At 44.3% G+C, this 18,868-nt stretch overlaps 1 protein-coding gene across 7 annotated transcripts in view; it reads right to left on the reverse strand.

Moving 5' to 3' along the window:
- Nucleotides 1-18,868, reverse strand: part of MYO3B (myosin IIIB) — a 349,141-nt gene that overhangs the window by 166,292 nt on the left and 163,981 nt on the right. For all 7 annotated transcript variants that reach the window (XM_048486352.1, XM_048486350.1, XM_048486349.1 and 4 more), the window contains 6 exons: nt 18,573-18,699; nt 18,227-18,437; nt 15,687-15,834; nt 7,319-7,472; nt 5,148-5,236; nt 3,890-4,019 (listed from right to left, as the gene is read on the reverse strand). In XM_048486352.1, the coding sequence (XP_048342309.1) occupies nt 3,890-4,019; nt 5,148-5,236; nt 7,319-7,472; nt 15,687-15,834; nt 18,227-18,437; nt 18,573-18,699 (859 nt within the window). The remainder of the gene's footprint in view (nt 1-3,889; nt 4,020-5,147; nt 5,237-7,318; nt 7,473-15,686; nt 15,835-18,226; nt 18,438-18,572; nt 18,700-18,868) is intronic.

The following is an 18,868-nucleotide window of genomic DNA, read 5'->3' on the forward strand; positions in this document are numbered from 1 at the left end:
TTACTCCAGTCCAAGTTCATTGAAATGAATGTACATAGGCTGGAGTAACTCTCCTTTGGATTGTACTGTAAGAATAGTTGCTCCAACTTATAGGGTTCCTCTGTTGGAGGAAGAGCTACTTAAACTGGAGAGAGTTTCCTTAGGCTGGAAGCAGGTTTCAAACTGTAATGAATGGTGTAGCTGGATTTAGCCACACCATTCATTACAGTTTTAAACTGGCTTAGTTTGTTGTTTGTTTGACGAATTCTGTTCATCTTCCTCCATAAAAGGTCAAACCACAACTTGGGCCACGCTTGAATTTGCATGCAGCTTAAATTATTAACATAAATACGTAAGTGATAGATTCTTCTTCACCCTTCAGGAAAGTGCTGCACCCAGATATTAATAGGATCTTACCATATGTAACAAGTTTCTCTTTTTAACATAGTTGTCTTACTGCTTCCTCAGAAGTACAAAACCTATATTAACAGGAAATAAAATGTTTGCTTCCAAGACCTGCAATGCCAGTGGTGAGAAATTCTTTAAAACATTTTTTCCCAACCTGCACAATATTTGGAAAGTGCACCTTGTAGAGCTCGTTGAATATGCACACGCTTTCAATTTCATCCTTTGCTCTGTGGCAGCACCATCTAGTGGAATTCACACACATGGAACTTGGAACTGGACTACATTTACTAAATAAAAGCCTTTAAATGGCAAACATTCCTCACAAACAAACATACTGGGCTCACATACTGGGCTTTCATAGCCAGAATGAACTGGCTGTTGTGGTTTTTCTGACTGGTCTTTTAGTTGTAGGAGCAAAAACTTCAAGACTGTGGTCACACAATCTGGAAAACCCACAACAGCCAACGAATAGAAGTTGTTATAACAATGGACTGGATTTTTCTGTTGCACAGTAGATTTGAAGCCCTTCAATTGGCTTATAATGTCCACAGTTTTATAAAAACACTGGGCAACACATCCGTCTTCACAAGCCAAAATCATAATAGTGGCACTTGAAGTCTAGGAACAGTATAGTAACAAACTTCTGTCCTGATTTCATTGATAAGATGCTCCCACCTCTAATACACTGATTCTCAATGGTGTTTTAGAGGTTTTTAGGTTTCAGCCATAACATTTTAAAGCTGGTCTGAGAAGATTAGGGCCCAGTATGGATCATTTATTTAAAACATTTCTATTTTGCCTTATCTCCTTAGAGTCATGACATCTAATAATGCAGTAACCCAGCTGCGAGGACACAGATTTCAACAGCCAAATTAAAATTAAAACACAGATTCTAATTACAAAAGTATAGGATAGTTAACCCATCCAATTTTTTTTGTAATTACAAATGGAACATCATTCATGATTTAAAACACACAAGAATTAAAAACACACTGGATTAACAAACACACAGGAGTAAAAAGAGGCACGGTCACATCTGCTGAAACACAATTTGTGTGCATACAAAGTGCTGTCTTGTAATCGACTTATAGTGACCCCACGAAGGGGCTTTCAAGGCCAGTGAGAAGCAGAGGTGGTTTGCCATTGTGTTCCTCTGCAGTCTCCCTTGGTGGTCTGCCCTTCCAAGTCCTGACCCTGCTTAGCTTCTGAGATCTGACAAGACCATACTATACCTTGCTGCCAGCATGGTGTAGTGGTTAAGAGCAGATGGACAAAAAAACCCTTTAAAATTCAAATGAACCCAAATTTTTCGGTATATTCGAATATACTCGGGTATACCATATCAGGAATTCGGCTGATTTGGCTATAATGATAATTTTACAGTCGAATCAAGCTGAATCTGAATTTTACCAATTTTGGGGGTGGTATTGCTCAAGCTTAACGAAGATCCTCCGCCTTATTTACAACATCAGTGGTGTCCTTGATGTAAGTATGGGTTTCTTTAACTCGAGGCTGTAAAAATGACTCCAGGTATTGGGCAGTAGGCTCCAAGAGGGATCCAACTCCCATGACAGTAGGTCTCCCTGGAGGTGATTACAGGGGCTTGTTGATTTTTGGCAGGTACTCAAGGGGATTCTTTCATAAGACATCTGGCAGTGTGGTTGTCAATGTATCCCATGGAGTTACCTTCATTGACAGCCATATTAATAATTTATTTGAAGTCAGAGGTAGGATCCTTATCTAAGGGCTTAGTAAAACTTTTGTCAGCCAATTGGCAGTTGACTTCAAGAACATAGTCAGCAGTGTTCATAATCATCAAGCCTCAACAAGTTTAACGGTTAGGGAGTCATCACTGGCAATAGATTCTATGGATTTAATATCATTGTAAGAAATATTATGGCCAGTACTCTTTAATTGGGACTCAATTACACATTGGTAAATGTGGTTACCAGGTTGGCAAATGTGGTTAAAGAAGGAATCTCTATATTTGGTGTAAACCATGACTTGGGCCTCCCCTCACCCCAGGGGAAGAAGGAAAGTTTAATTTTTAACATTTCATCTAAACCTTTAACTGCTTCACAGGAACAGGTTTTGCATCTGGGCTCAGGTTTTTTCCCACTCCCAAGTACAATGCAAACCAGAATAGATATTTTCAAACTCACAAGACTCAAGATATTTCTTGACAAGTTGGGCACTTCTGTCCAACATGGGGCCTTTAAGCCCGAGCACATTTGAATATTCACATCGTCAGTAACAAAATTAAGAATGTAATATACAAGTAGTACTGGTCTTTAATTCAAGAGCTGCCAGGCTGTTCAACATCTGCATTCTTGGGATTAAGGAAAACTAAGAGTTTAGGTGATCTTTTTATCAGGGTAGACATTAGAGCTCCTTCAAAGAAAAAAATCAATCACCTTGGGGCATTTTAAATACAGCAATTGCATTGCCTGTCCACTTGTCATTGAGTCAAAGGAAGTTTGTTTTCTTGACAAGGTTTTTTTCTAAGAAACTGAAGGGTTTTTCTAATTGTAACACAAAACATATAATTTACTATGAAAGATGTACATGTAATCTACTGCACATTGGGCAAACTTCAAGATCTTTAAAGGTGAGAATATTGGAGCATCAATCCCGCATCAGGAATGTTTATAAGTGCCTTTAGTAGATCATTCTGTGGAGATACATCATGCACCAGAGTCTCTACGTGTCCTGGAAACTATTGAGGAGAATACTGCCAATATTCAACAACTTTTACAGAGATTGGAAACAGCATACATTTTATGCATCAGGACCTTGCATCCAATGGCCTCAACCAAAACATGGACTTTTCTTGTTATCTGTAACCACTAAATATCTGTACCTGGTTAATGACCTCACTGTACTCCCCTAATATGTATACTCTCCATCAAGGACATTCTGCATCAGCCAGAGTTTTCAGAGCAGACTGCATTACAGTGTCCTAGGCCTCTGGGTGGGGCTTGAATTGTAATGAAAGGCCAACAACCAGCTAAAGAACTATGATAGCAAACAACATTAAATAATAATAAATGTACTAGTTTCATCCCTTTATGATGTGATGGACATCAATCACAGTGATGTTCTTATGTTCTTATGTGATGGAGGATAAGAAAGTGACTATCATTGACATAGGTGACCTGGTGACAGCAGGGTTGATGAAAAAGAACATGAGAAGGTCACTAAATACCCATGAAAATCGAGATTCAGCAACGATGGCACAAGCCAAAACTGTGAATGCCCCGACCGCTTTATGTACTGCAATACTAAAAAAATTCATGGATTTTGTGACTACTAGTGGTTAATTTCACATCTGGGGTTTAAAAGCAGAGCCCAAAAACTGTGGCAAGGGCACAATTAGCAGAGCAAGAATGAATTAATATTCTCTTTGTTCTTGATGAACAATATGGATTTGAGTTTCATGCGGGGAACTTGTTTAGTCACAGGGATGCTCTTAGCATGAATAAAACTTCAGAGGGAAGAATACCTGTTTTGGTTAAAGGGCTGGAAAAGAGCTGCTGAAGGAGCCTGTTCTCAGAAGTCCTCAGCACCACCACAATGTCAGGAGGAAGGGTGTCCCTGTTCTTCTCCAAGAAACCATACGCGTCGTATTGCACCTATACAGCATGGGAGATAAAAAGTGAATATATGTGAAGTTGCCTTAGTACCAGGGGTCTGCAACCTGTGGCTCTCCAGATGTTCATGAACTACAATTCCCATCAGCCCAATTGGCCATGCTGGCAGGGGCTAATGGGAATTGTAGTTCATGAACATCTGGAGAGCCACAGGTTGCAGATCTCTGCAGGCTTATACTGAATCAGGTCATTAGTCCATTAAGGTCAGTCCTATCTACTCAGTCTGGAAGTGGATCTTCAGAGTCTCAAGCTATAGTCTTTCACTTCGCCTGCTACTGGATCCTTAACTGGAGATGCTGGGGATTGAACCTGAAACTTTCTGCATGGCAGGCAGATACTCTATTACTGAGTCACAGACCCTCCCATGAAACAACAGTTTACAAATTCCTGCTACGTACTTCAAGAAAGGGGCAACTGTGTTCATAGGCCCAGGATGGAAGGCAACAGAAATATGCCATTTGCCCTCACGGCTCCCACCACATGTCATTCAGTGGGTAAAGTTAGTCCCTTGTGCAAGCACCAGGGGTGACATCACAACATTTACTAGGCCCGTGGTGGTGAACCTTTGGCACTCCAGATGTTATGGACTACAATTCCCATCAGCCCCTGCCAGCATGCCCAATTGGCTGATGGGAATTGGCAGGGGCTGATGGGAATTGTAGTCCATAACATCTGGAGTGCCAAAGGTTCGCCACCACTGTACTAGGCAGATTATGTTTACAGGGTGATTTGCCACTGCCTTCCGCAGTCATCTACACTTCACCTCAGCAAGCTGGGCACTCATTTTACCAACCTCAGAAGGATGGAAGGCTGAGTCAAATGTGAGCAGGCTATCTGAAACCAGCTTCCGTCAGAAAAGAACTGAGGTTGTGAGTAGAGCTTTGACTGCAGTACTGAAGCCTGCCATGAGGCTCCTAGCATTCAGTAGATCACAGAAATTCAGGCATGTAAAATGTCTGGTGTGGATTTAGAAATACGGCCTCTAGGTTTTGAAATATGAATACGTGAAGTAGAGAAAGAAAGAAATCTGAAAGCAATTAATTGCAGCAAAACAAAGAGCGGCTTCATTGAGCACATTCGGATTCAACACAAGTTGTTGATGGCTTTTACCTTTCCAGCATAATGCTGAATGCCGAAACACAACTCCACTCCTTTGGGTCTCCAGAAGTACTTGCATCGTAAGTTATCTTCAAATTTATCTGATTGTTGGGGAAGAGGAAAGAAACATCATGTGTGGCTTCTCTTTTGCTCCCGTGCCCCATTAGTGTAGCACCCTGCCTACACAATCAGAAATGCTGTTTTTCAATCAATACTCATAATTTAAGCCCACTAATGGAGCCACCCACATTAACCATTTGACATCTCTCTTTTAGTTCTTACTTTCAGCTTGTTCAAAAGAGTTACAGCCAATCCTATACTTGGGTTGGTTTTTTTAGCTGTATGTGTGCTTTCTAGTGACAGCTGACTTAGGGCAATTCTGCAGGGTTTTCATGGCAAAGGATGTTCAGAGGTGCTTTGCCATTGCCTGCCTCTGCACATCACAACCCTGATGCTCCTTGGAGGTGTCCCATCCAAATACTAACCAGGGCTGACCCTGCTTAGCTTCTGAGATCTGATGAGATTAGGCTGGACTGGGATTATTCATACTTACTTGGAAGTAAACCCCACAGAGTTTAACCATTCTTAGGATTCCAACTTTACCTAACCTACTATCACTGCAAAAGGGTTGCCACCAGGGACTTCTGATTTTTACCTCATTTTTCGCATATTTTTTTCTAAAAGTGAATTTACTTTATTTTTGCATATTTTTAAAAAGAGAATTTTCCATTATGCCTAAAAGTATTTAGAGGCCTACAATGATTTGATAAGACATTTCCAGATTGTACACAATTCTCAGTATAGTTTCAAATTACCATTGATGGCAGAGCTTTAGGACAGGTGGTTCTAACAACATGGGAAGCCCATTCAGTAGCAGTATTTCCTTCTGCTGCATAGAGATCCAGGGATTCAAACAGTGATGATAGCAGTGAGAACATAAGAAAAAGCCTGCTGGATCAGACCAGAGTCCATCTAGTCCAGCACTCTGCTACTCGCAGTGGCCCACCAGGTACCTTTGGGAGCTCACATGAAGGATGTGAAAGCAATGGCCTTCGGCTGCTGCTGCTCCCGAGCACCTGGTCTGCTGAGGCATTGGCAATCTCAGATCAAGGAGGATCAACATTTGTAGCCGTAGATCGACTTATCCTCCATAAATCTGTCCGAGCCCCTTTTAAAGCTATCCAGGTTAGTGGCCATCACCACCTCCTGTAAATGCTAATCTTATCAAATTGTCATAAACCACGGACACCTAGTTTTTCACAAGGAGAGGGACAGAGTCTGAGACCTTTCCTGATGTTACCTCCCAGCATTTGTAGAAGTTTGTACTACTGTACACACAGGTTCCAGTTTTTCACCATGGCTAAGAACTATTGAGCCCTGACCTGGATAGTCCAGCATAGCCTGATCTCATAAGAGCAGCCGAGTAGTTCTGCTCTCTGGAGTCCACTGGTGAACCACACAATGACTATGAATCAGAGAAACAATCATGAGGTGACTTTTCCCTCCCCTTTGACTGCACAGATTGTTTACTGAATTTTTCAGGGTTCTCATTCACACACACCAAGGCTGCATGCACATGATAAATATGTGTATTGTCCCTGTTTGGAGAACATGGCGACCATGTATATTGAGAAGACTGTGGGTACTGTGCAGTCCCATTATGCACGGTTGGTAAGCTCCTAGAATGTGTGATTGTAACATCTAGAAAGGACTTTCACCTCTACGGTCAGAGAATCTGAAAGATCCTTGGAAAACACTGCATTTCTTCTAACATTCCTATAGACACAGTCAGTTTCAGTTATGAACAAGGACTCGCTTCTCTAAGGCTAGGTTCACCTCAGCTATGGATGAATAAATCATGGTACAGTTCTTTTAAGATACATTTTCCACACAATAGACTAATCAGAAATAATGGCACCAGAAGAATCCATATCACAGCAAGATCAGCTAACATTCACACTTCAGAGTAGATAGTGGATCCATTCGTGAATAATTAAAAACAGCAAGCACAGTGTATATGGGAAAGCTCCAGTTAACAGAGTCAAGTGCACATAAGTATTGAGTAAGTTAAGCAAACCCAGAGAGATTCAGTACATGACTCTGATGACTAGTTAAAACAACACTGAAAAGCTTCATTGCTTTCCTTTCTCAGTGTTCTATCAAATCACTACTTATATTCATACCAACTAAAGTAAGATCTGTTGCTTGGGGAAATCGACTTTCTTCATCAAGAAGAGACAGGAGACCCATTGGTTTCTGGAGGAACATATCTAGGAGTGGCCTGTTGTCTTCATATTCAATTATAGGAGCATCAATTCCTTCATTCTGATATTCTGTCTAAAACATGAGAAAAGGTTTAAAACATCACCCTGGGGATATCCTGCTCCAGCAATATATTTGTTTGTTTGTTTATTAAATTTAATATACCGCTCACCCCCAAAGGGCACTGGGCGGTGTACCCAATACATTAAAACGTTACAATTAAAACTGACAGCAAATAACATTAAATCATAAATACAAAATAAAACAATATCAGATGGCAAGAATAGCATATCATCATGTCACGAGGGGTGGGCAAGATTTTACAATCAATCTAAATTAGAATGTAGCAAGTTCTATATATTTTAATACAATAGAATAGAACAAATCACTGCACAGAGCACAGTACATCTGTAAGAAAGTTTGGAGGCAAATGTATGCCATTTTAGATTTCTTCACTAGCTGAAATGTACACATTTGTGTGCCTTTTCTGAAGAGCATCTCTCTTGTCTACAGTACCCAACAGCTGATATCCAGTTGATACCCAACATGGTGTCTGGAACTGCTGATGGACTTGCCAGTGAGTGATCCGATGGCCATTTGCTTCTCCCCCAAAGTGTCTCTTACTTAAGGACATAAGAACAAGCCAGCTGGATCAGACCAGAGTCCATCTAGTCCAGCACTCTGCTGCTCGCAATGGCCCACTAGGTGCCTCTAGGGTTTTTCATGCAGGATGTGAAAGCAATGGCCTGCTGCTGCTGCTGCTCCCGAGCACCTGGTCTGCTAAGGCATTTGCAATCTCAGATCAAAGAGGATCAAGATTGGTAGCCATAAATCGACTTCTCCTCCATAAATCTGTCCAAGCCCTTTTTAAAGCTATCCAGGTTAGTGGCCATAACCACCTCCTGGGGCAGCATATTCCAAACACCAATCACATGTTGCGTGAAGAAGTGTTTCCTTTTATTAGTCCTTATTCTTCCCCCCAGCATTTTCAATGGATGCCCTCTGGTTCTAGTATTGTGAGAAAGAGAGAAAAATGTCTCTCTGTCAACATTTTCTACCCCATGCATAATTTTATAGACTTCAATCATATCCCCCCTCATTCGTCTCCTCTCCAAACTAAAGAGTCCCAAACGCTGCAGCCTCTCTTCATAAGGAAGGTGCTCCAATCCCTCAATCATCCTCGTTGCCCTTCTCTGCACTTTTTCTATCCCTTCGATATCCTTTTTGAGATGTGATGACCAGAACTGAACACAGTACTCCCAAGTGTGGTCACACCACTGCTTTATATAAGGGCATGACAATCTTTGCAGTTTTATTATCAATTCCTTTCCTAATGATCCCCAGCATAGAGTTTGCCTTTTTCACAGCTGCCATGCATTGAGTTGACATTCCCATGGAACTATCAACTAAGACGCCTAAATCCCTTTCCTGGTCTGTGACTGATAGCACTGACCTCTGTAGCATGTATGTGAAGTTCGGATTTTTTGCCCCTATGTGCATCACTTTACATTTTGCTACATTGAACTGCATTTGCCATTTCTTAGCCCACTCACCTAATTTATCAAGGTCTGCTTGGAACTCTTCGCAATCCTTTGCAGTTCTCACCACCCTACATAATTTGGTATCATCCGCAAACTTGGCCACCACGCTACCCAGCCCTACTTCCAGGTCATTTATGAATAGGTTAAAGAGCACTGGTCCCAAAACTGATCCTTGGGGGACACCACTCCCTACATCTCTCCATTGCGAGAACTTCCCATTTACACTTAAAACAGGTTGCTTTTGCATGCTGAAATTGCCCTTCTGTTGGCACGGGGAATGCCTTGATGCAATCGGAAGTTTTGCACAGCCCTCGGTGCTGCAGCGTGGCTGCCACATTTCTGCCCTGGAGCTAATCTTCATTTTCCTTCTTTTTACTGAAGAAGGTGCTTCAGAAGACCCCAGGAGACATAACCTTTGTGCCTAGAAAGCACTTATTCAGAAACAGACGCTGGCATCCTAGGAGGAACAACTGTTCGATACTTACCTATGAAAGGTCCTTCTCCTCTGAGCAGAGCAGGACATCTCAGATGATTCCCACTGTCCTATCAGTGAGACAGGATTAAAGTTTTTGCTTCCTGTTGCTAAACAGATTGCCCTGTCTTCCACAGTTCTGGAGACTCCAAACAGCAGTCTCTTTTTAAACCTATAATTGAATATCAACTACTCAAGGAGCATCGTCTCTGGTGTTGATCAATGCCAGGTCCATTAATAACAAAACCGCTGTGCTCCGGGATTACTTAGGAGCCCAGCAGATGGACCTGGCTTGTGTCACCGAAACCTGGGTGCGCGAGGGTGAGACCGTCGCCTTGGGTGAGGTCGAGGCACTTCCAGGTTTTATGCGTGCGGCTCCACCAGCCAACGCAACACAGGGGCCGGGGCGGTGTGGACATGTTCATCCTGCGGATTCCATCCCCTTCTGTGGGGTGCCCCCATTCGAGATCATCGGGCGGGAATGTGTCGGCCTGGAGTGAGTTGGTCTTTGGGAGAGATGATGGCTGTCCACTTGGTGTACCGTTGCCTAGCGCACTTCCAGGGACAGCCTGCCGCGGCTGCTGGAGGTGAGTGGCGGACTAGGCATTGAGGTTCCCCAGACTTATTGTCTTGGGTGACTTTCAATGTCCATGCTGGCACCCGCCTACCATGTACAGCAACAGCCAGACTCTGGTGTCATCCATGTAAGCGACATCTTTCAGGCCTCTCCCTGGTAAATTCTGGCCCCACCTCCATGAGGCCGGGCCACCTGCACGCTGGATTTGGTCTTTGGTCTGGGGGTTGACATGAATGTCAGCAGTCCTCTACAGACAGAGTGCCATGGTCCAAACCATTACACCCCTGGGGGTTCGGATGAACTCTGTCAGCCAACCTCGCTCTAGGCGGGGCAGATTTATGCCCTCGGCCTCGCGGAGACTTATGGATCCACCATTGGGTTCCTGGAATGCTCTGGCGGGACCCTGAACCCATGCCGGCACACCTTTCGATGAGCAGGTGGAGGATTGGAACTCCCGGCTCTCCAATGCCATCGGAGATTGTTGCCTCCCCGGCGTCCTCAGCCTTCTCGGTCTCGGGCAGGCTCCCCTTGGTATCACCGAGGGGAGCTGCGCCATATGGAAACGGGTGCTTAGACCTGACTAGGAAGCGAAAGTGTGGGAGGAAATCTGCATTGGACGGCTAAGCTTGTGAACATCTTATAGGACGCTTATGAAGGCTTCTATGAGATGGCAACTTGTGAAGGAGATAGCTTAAGAGGGCTTTCATCTCCTCCTCTCTTGCGCCTGCTAGCTCTCAGCCCGGCACAATTATTCCGCGATAATTTGGTTCTTTTGACCTCCTTTGTCGGAAGGGTCTACAAATCCTCGGACATTGGCTGTTACCTGTATGAGGCATTTATGAGCTTTTGCAGATAAAGTCACGTCAGTCATTCGCCAGGACCTTCCCCCGGCCATACATTATCTACAATTAGTGAACTGGAGGCTCCCTTTGCCCTCTTCGGGCCCAAGTTTGGCCCAGTAGTTCTCTGCTCCTCCGAAGCCGCTGTTGACAGGGCCTTGGCTGCTGTTAGATCCTTACTACCTGTCCTCCGGATCCGTGCCCCTCCTGGCTTCTCATAAAAGTTTGCTGGGCGGAGCTACGACTCCATCTGTTGAATATCATCAATGGCTCCCCTTTGATGCAAGGCGAGTCTTTTCCGGATGGGTTGAAGCGGTGAGGCAGTGGTCCCGCCCCACTCTTAAAAGACCATCGCTAGATCCGGGTGATCTGGCCAGTACCTTGCCCTCCGGCCTCGAATCTTCGTTTCTGGGGAAGGTAATTGAGAGAGTGGTGTTGGAGCAGCTTCAGGGTTTCCTGGATGACACATCGGCTTCGATCCCTTCCAGTCCAGCTTCCCATGCGCTGGAGCATGGGACGGAGAACTGCTCTTGTCGCCATCATCACAGCATAACGCCCGCATGCAGCTTGACCGGAGGCAGATGCGGGCGCTTGTTGGTTCTGTTAGATCTTTACGCGAAAATGCGTTTGATATGAATTCGATCATGACCTTTTGACCCAATCCGCCTGGCTGCTCTTCATCAAGGTACGGGGCATTGTCCTTCAGTGGATTGCCTCGTTTCTCCAGGACCGGAGCCAGCAAGTGTGGTGCGGGGGTTAAGCCTCCCGGAGATGCCTGCTTCAGTGTGGAGTACCTCAGGGGGCATTGCTGTCCCTGCTATTATTTAACATCTATATCGCGACCCTCACTCTGCTCAGCTGGTAACGGAGACTTTGGGGGTGATCTGTCATCAGTATGCTGATGACACTCAGCTCATTCTACTGTTGATGGAGGGGGGAGCGGTTTCTGCCCCCTGCAGCTCTCCAGCATTGTTTGGAGGCGGTATTAGCTGGTTGGTTACAAGCAGAGCAGATTGCAACTGGAATCCATCGAAGACGGAGATCTTTCTACAGCTAAGCCGTGAGGGAGAGGTTGGGGATTTCCAGTCACCGGTGTGGGAGGGATCTCATTGGCACCCGACCTCCTCCATTCGCAGATCTGGGGGGGTCCACCTGGATTCGTCTCTTTCAATGGAGACCCAGGTGGCCCCTTACAACCCGGACTGCATTTTTTTCCACCTCACGTCAGGCCCGGTGATTCCAGCCCCCATCCTCTCCCACACGGACCTGGCTACTGAGATCCCTGCAACGGTCACCTCCAGGCTGGACTCATATTGTAACTTCCCCGCTTCACGCGGAGCCTTCCCCTATACCCGGTTGATTCGGAAATTAAAACTGGTCCCAAAATGCAGCGGCGTGTTTTGCTCACAGGAGGTGCTCTTTAGAGAGCACACATTCAACCTGTGCTGCGCCTAGCTACATTGGCTCCTGGTTGAATTTCTCAATCATCTTCAAGGTGTGGAGCTCTTTTGACCTTTAAGGCATTTATCGTGGCCTGGGACCGTCAGGTACCTCCGGGACCGCATTACCCCTATATAAGTCCCTACTCGGCCTCCTCGCGGTCAGCAGAGGCCAATTTGCTAGTGGTCCCCGGCCCTCAATGATCGCGCGGGCTGGCCTCCACACGGGCCAAGGACTTTTTTTACAGCATCTTGGCCCCGGCCTGGTGGAACACCACTTCCTCCCAGCTGTCCGGGCCCTGCGGGACCTTGGCCCGAAGTTCCACAGGGCCTGTAAGACTGTGTTGTTCCACCGGGCCTTTGGAGTGCCCTAGTCAGCTGATAATACGGTGCCCCCTCCTCTGCTCCTACCTCTGGCACTGGTACATCAGAGGCCAGCCCCTCATATTGAGGGACCTGCTGTCCCCCCCCTCTTTGGGGTGGGCTGAAATTGAGGCGGGACGCCTTGTTTAAATGTTAATTATTGACCGCTGGTTTTAAGTATTTTAAGACGTTTTATTGATGGAGCCTATGTATTGTGTACTGGATTCGCTCCTGTTTAATGCTTCATGTTTTATATTATGTTGTTCACCGCCCGGAGCCCTTCGGGGATCGGGCGGTATAGAAATTGAAATAATAAATTAATTAATAAATTAATAAAAATTAGTAATATGCATGGTAGAAAAAGAAGACTCACCAGAGCCAACTTGCACCAGCAAGTCAGATATCTAAGAAGAAAATAACAAGAGCAAGATAAGCACCTAAATTAGCCCCACTGATAGAAAAACATTGCCTGACGTAAAAGAAAAAAATGATCAGGCAGGAGGGCAGATGTCCTACCGTGCTCTAAGGAGAAGGACCTTGCACAGGTAAGTATCCAATGGTTGTTCTCCCTCTGAGCCATAGGACATCTTGGGACCTCCCTTAGCAGTGTCCCTAGTTGATGAGTGGGATATCGTTTTCTGACCCTAATACATGTTGCAAGACCATTCTCTCATATGCAGCGCCTGCTAAACTGTAGTCATGAATCCTACAGAGTTTAACAAATGTTGAAATTGACGACTAAGTTGCAGCGTTGCAAATTTCTTCTATGGATGCATTCTTAACAAAAGCTGACATGGTGGAAGAACTTCTAATCAAATGAGCTGTGATTCCCTTTGGAACTGTTAGAGTCCAGCGGTTCTCAATCTTCCTAATGCCGCGACATTTTAATACAGTTCCTCATGCTGTGGTAACCCCCACCATAGAATTACTTGTGTCTCGGTTCCTAAGACAATCGGAAATATGTGTTTTCTGATGGTCTTAGGCAGCCCCTGTGAAAGGGTTGTTCAACTCCCAAAGGGGTCGTGACCCACAGGTTGAGAACCACTATGGGCCTTTCCCCACTTACCTTAAGCCCCGCGCTACTCTCCTCAAGTAGCATGGGGTCCCCCGGCACTCCCCACGACAGGGGCAGCGATAGCACAGCCGCCCCAACGCTGACGCTGTCGCGCCCCCTCAGCGCGTGGCATCCCTGCCGCTCTTGTAAACGGCACCTTTTGATTACCCCACGCAGAGTGCAGGGTCGTGGGGACGCCCGGGCGCGTGGCATAGGGGAGATCGTGGAGAGTGGGGAAACGCCCTATGTTAGACCCTGAACTCTATAGGCTTCTGTAATGCAATCCCTAAGATGCTTATTTATGGCCTTGTTTGAAATTTTTGAATCCTTATTGAGATGAGACATTGCAATTCTTAAGCCCTCAAGATGTAAGCTTTCAAGGTCTTACATACATCCAGCATATGCCAATAAACCTTCTTTAGGATTTTCAGATTTGGATAGAAAGATGGTAAGTATCTCTCCTGTGTGGAACTGAATAGTTACTTTTGGACAAAAGGTGAGATTTGACCTTAACACTATCTTGTCTTTGTGAAATACACACAATGCTGGACTGAGGGACAATGCCCTCAGTTCCAAAACCCATCTAGCTGAAGTCATTGCTGCCAGGAAAATGGTCTTCATTCTGAGATGAGAAGCAAATAAGTCTATTATTGGATTCCCCAAGTGTTCTCAGGAAAAATATTCCCCTCCTGAGGCTCCATTCCTTAGGATGGATACTCTGTCAACTGAGCCAATTGGCTTGTATATTAGACAACCCTTTGATGTGTTCCGCACGAATTGACAATAGATGAATGACCACCCAAGTGAAGAGTCTGCAGCCTTCCCTGTGAAGGTGGATGACTTGAAGCTTCTTGTTTGTTTATGCATATTTTTGAGGCTCTATTGTCCATTTGTATCAATACGTGAGTACCTGTGGCCTGGGACTGAATTTGTAGTAGAGCTAGGAACTTTGCTTTGAGTTCCAGCTAATGTATAGGCATTTTAGATTCTCTATTTCCCTTGTACTAGAATCTGATCCAGTGACGCTCCCCATCCAGCCAGGCTTGCATCGGTGAAGATCTGTCTGGTGGTTGCAATCTGATATGGTCTGCCTTGTCTGACACTATCGTTCTTTGTCCACCGTAGCAGACTGGTTTTGACTGGCCTGAGACCTGTGATTGACATGTTCACCTTGTTGACTATTTAAAGTTGAAAAGACCTTATCAACTGCTGAAGCTCTATCAAGTGAAGTCTGCCCCACTGGACTGTCTCGATTCTGGCCATGAGCTGTCCATCAAATCTGTTAGTATCAGAAGAGTGGTTCACCTGCCGCTGTCAGAGTCCCTGGATCAGGACCCAATAAGCGCTCTGGTTGATCAAAGGATTTTATTGGCAGACTTCGGGGTACAGTAAAGAAGATGAATCTGAGTAAAAGCGCACCAAGCAATTGATACTACATCCCAGGATCCCCATCCCCACATGGGAACCCAGCAGCATAGAACTGCATAACAGAATCCAGACATGAGGCCCGTCCCAGCAGCAGACCCTCAAGGCCAGACCGTTAGATAGCAGAGCACCTGCAAAAGTGAAAGCAACTCTGAACATGTCCCCCTCCCAGCTTGGTAACCCAACATCAAACAATGGGGTTGACTATCAACTCCACCACCAGCTGCTGACTATCAACTCCACCATCTTTGTTCCTCTGAGACTCCAGATAAAATACAGCAATAATTTCACATCATTTGAACATACGTTGCAAAAAATACCAAACGTGTTTGTTTCCAGGAACAGTCTAATTGGCTTTCCCTTCCCATTTGGTAAAAATGTTTTTTTCAAAGATGTCGTAAATATTCATCTAACTGCAGTAAGGGATGCAGTAAGAAAAAAGATTCATACCATAGCAAGACAAGAGAGACAGAGACAGAGAGAGAAGTCACTGAGTGAGGTTCTCTTCTCTCTCAATCTCCACATTCTACTTTATAGACTGTATAGTCCAAAACCCTAACCCAGCTCCAGAAAGTTTACCTGCTCAAGTGCAAAGATGTGCTGATTGAAATAAAATTGAATCTGCTCATTAGCGATGTTTATGCACAGCTGTTCAAATGAGTTTCTTGTAAAGTTCTCAAATCCAAAAATATCCAGAATCCCAACATTCATTCCTCTATGAGCATTGCTAGGTAGGGGGAAAAATACAAAATCTATAACTGAACAAGTCTGGAGAAGTAATAGAGCACAGTAATTATTTAAACCAAAATAAATTATAATGCCAGTTCTTAACTCAAACCAAGACTCATCATTGTTGAATTCTGTAATCTAAACTTATCCCTGATAGCCCAATCCAGAGGAGGGGGAGTGCACAGTGACCAAGAATGATGCTGCTGCAGCACAGCGCCCCCCCCCCATCTCCAAAGAAATTCTGGGTAGCACAGAAAGGGTGAAAAAGAAGGAAAAGTTCTACTGACTCGAAGCCACACTGAACATGCTTTTTCGTGTCATAACTCTGTCACGGACGTGGGGGTGTTCCCAGACTGAAAGTCCTTTGGAAACTGACTTCAGTTGGTTCTGCCTCTGGGAATACCCCCAGACTGTCCCCTTCCCCAGCAGCTTGACTTTGCCTCAGCATGGGTCATTCTGGCGCTGCTCAAAACGGCGCCTTTTGATGACCCTGCGCAGGGCGCGGGGCAGTGGGGAGGCCCGGGGAACAGGACCCTCGCGCTAAAAAGGTCCTGGACCAGACAAAACGGACGTCATTTTAAAAGTGGGGAAACGGCCTCTATTATATCCTCTATTCTCCTAAGAATAAGTTGTTTTGCTATGTCAATACCTCTGTTTAAAAGGACCAGAGAGGAGAAGCATTTTCAAGAACAGCCCACAGCCATTGGCTGAAAGTTGTTCTATGGTACCAGAGGCAGGAGACTTTGGGGATTTAAATTTTCTTTTAGCAATATGAGGATAGATTTAAAAAACACACCCTGTCTTTGAATCCAATGCCTGCACCATAATCCCCAACTATTTAAAGCTGTTTACTTGTTCTATCCAGTGTTCCTTAAGTTCTCATGACCTACTTGTCAGGTTTCTCGCCAAAGCAGTAATTTTAGTTTTTTGATAATTAATTGTGACGTGTTCACAAGAGTGACCTGATTGCACATTTGTGGTTTTCATGCAGATACACACATTGTCCTAGGCCCTTTCCGCACAGATTCTTTAAAACATTTTGAGACAGGAAATAAACTGTTTCCTTCATGGAGTTCCGCATTGTTTTTATCCCAAAATATTTTATTTGCAGCCTCAGAATGTTTTAAGTGAATGGCTTTTTAAAACAATTCTTTAGTGGAAATGTTTTCAAAACAGCTTCATTTGTCTGTCTAGTCCCTATAAGACGTTTCCTATACTTTTTTGCAATTCCCCAGACTTCCTTCTTGACACGGCTTTCTCTGTTCACTCTTTAATGTCCCTCGCCCATTTTTGGAGAATTTGAGCAGAGCTTTGGGGGCTAATTTTTGAAAGATGGAGTGTACAAGACACAAAGAATTGCAACACTCTGCTGTGAAGCACTGAAGCAGAGATTCCACAACAAACTAAAAAAAGGGCAAAAATCACAAAACGGCGGTCAGGAATTGTTCCAAGGGGGTTAGTGCAGACATAAATCCTGGTAAAGAGGGGAATTGAAAACATTTTATAAACGTTTTATACATGTTTTATAAATGTTTTCAAAGATTTGTGTGGAAAGGGCCTTAGTATCAACCAACACAGTTATATGGTGTAGAACTGTACAGATAAGACTCACTCATCACCACATGTGGATGAATCCATAAGCATGGGCCACCATGAACTGATCTTTTGAATTTCATTATCAAATGTTTTCAAGTATCCATAAAAATCTTTGTCAGCAAGTATTTCATATTGATCAATTGCTCATTAAGTGCTCTTCTCTTATTCCTTATGATCTTGATGCTGTTTGTATTAATCTACATATAAAATTCTTTCCATCCCATATGTGCAGCTAAGCCAATTCAGACACATTTTAGCGAACAATTTTTAAAGTGTGAGTTCATCATGTTATACGTTTTGCAAGCTACCATCTCATTGCTAAAAGAACTCCAATAGCTTTTCCACCATAAAACAAACTTGAAAAGCAACATTCTGGATTGGATCCAGACTAACATTTCTGCAGCTTCCTGAAACACCCCCACCCCACATTCTGCTCCCGGGAAAGAAGGGACCCCCCAGGATTTCATGGGACATCTCTGGCTGCTATGTGAGAGGGCATGTGGGCAAATCACACTCCACAGGCAAGAACTGGATCCAAGCCAATATTTTTCAAAGAGTTGATGGGATTTTAACCCCACAATGATCCCATTAACCTACTTGGTTAAATCCCAGTCAACTCTTTTGAGAAACACCGGGGTTAATGTGCTGAAACAAAAATGCAGACTCTCAGCATGAAGACCATTTAAAGGCGTCATCTAAAACAAACAGTAAATTCCTCCTATAAAATAAAAGAAATATACAGACGCAAAATGATGCCACTAGCACACATGCTGTTTGTTGATGTGTTCACTTGCCATATATTTTTATCTGGCTGCAGCAGGGTATTGATACGATTTACGATCCAACTGAAGAGCCGGCCATAAAGTGCCTTTGACATGGCATCTCGTACATCAGCTGCTTTGTCCACTGTGTTTGTTCGGATAATGGTCTCCCCGCGTGTGACAACACAGTGTGAAGTAAGAGCTTCCTGAAGTTCTTCTGAGCCGATACTCAACAGTGAGGCAGCTGAAAGTGACACAGACATATCAAGAAACTGACTGCTAATGCTGGCAGCCCTCGTACGCATGTATAACTGGATATGCTCGTACACATTTACAAATACTTTAAATCCAAATTGACAGATTTGTAGTAAATATTTACCACTATCTAAGGCTTCGGCATTGGGCACTTCACTTTTATCTGTTTGGTGTTGTGAGGAAATGGCAGCAAATTCAATGTTTCCTATATTTAAGATCCCAGCCAGAATTCGATACACTGAATGCACTTCCTGCAGGCAACAAGAGCAACTATTAAAGTCAGAACCATAAGAGTCAGCAAACTTTGAACACACCACTAACAATTTCAAGGAGCTGCAGACAACTTCCAGCCAGAAATACCAAAAGTATCAGGCTACATAGTCTCTGTCCCACACATCCCCTATAGACAAGACCACAACA

Source organism: Sphaerodactylus townsendi, linkage group LG02 (genome assembly GCF_021028975.2).
Source record: "Sphaerodactylus townsendi isolate TG3544 linkage group LG02, MPM_Stown_v2.3, whole genome shotgun sequence".
In the NCBI taxonomy this organism is placed as follows: Eukaryota; Metazoa; Chordata; class Lepidosauria; order Squamata; family Sphaerodactylidae; genus Sphaerodactylus; species Sphaerodactylus townsendi.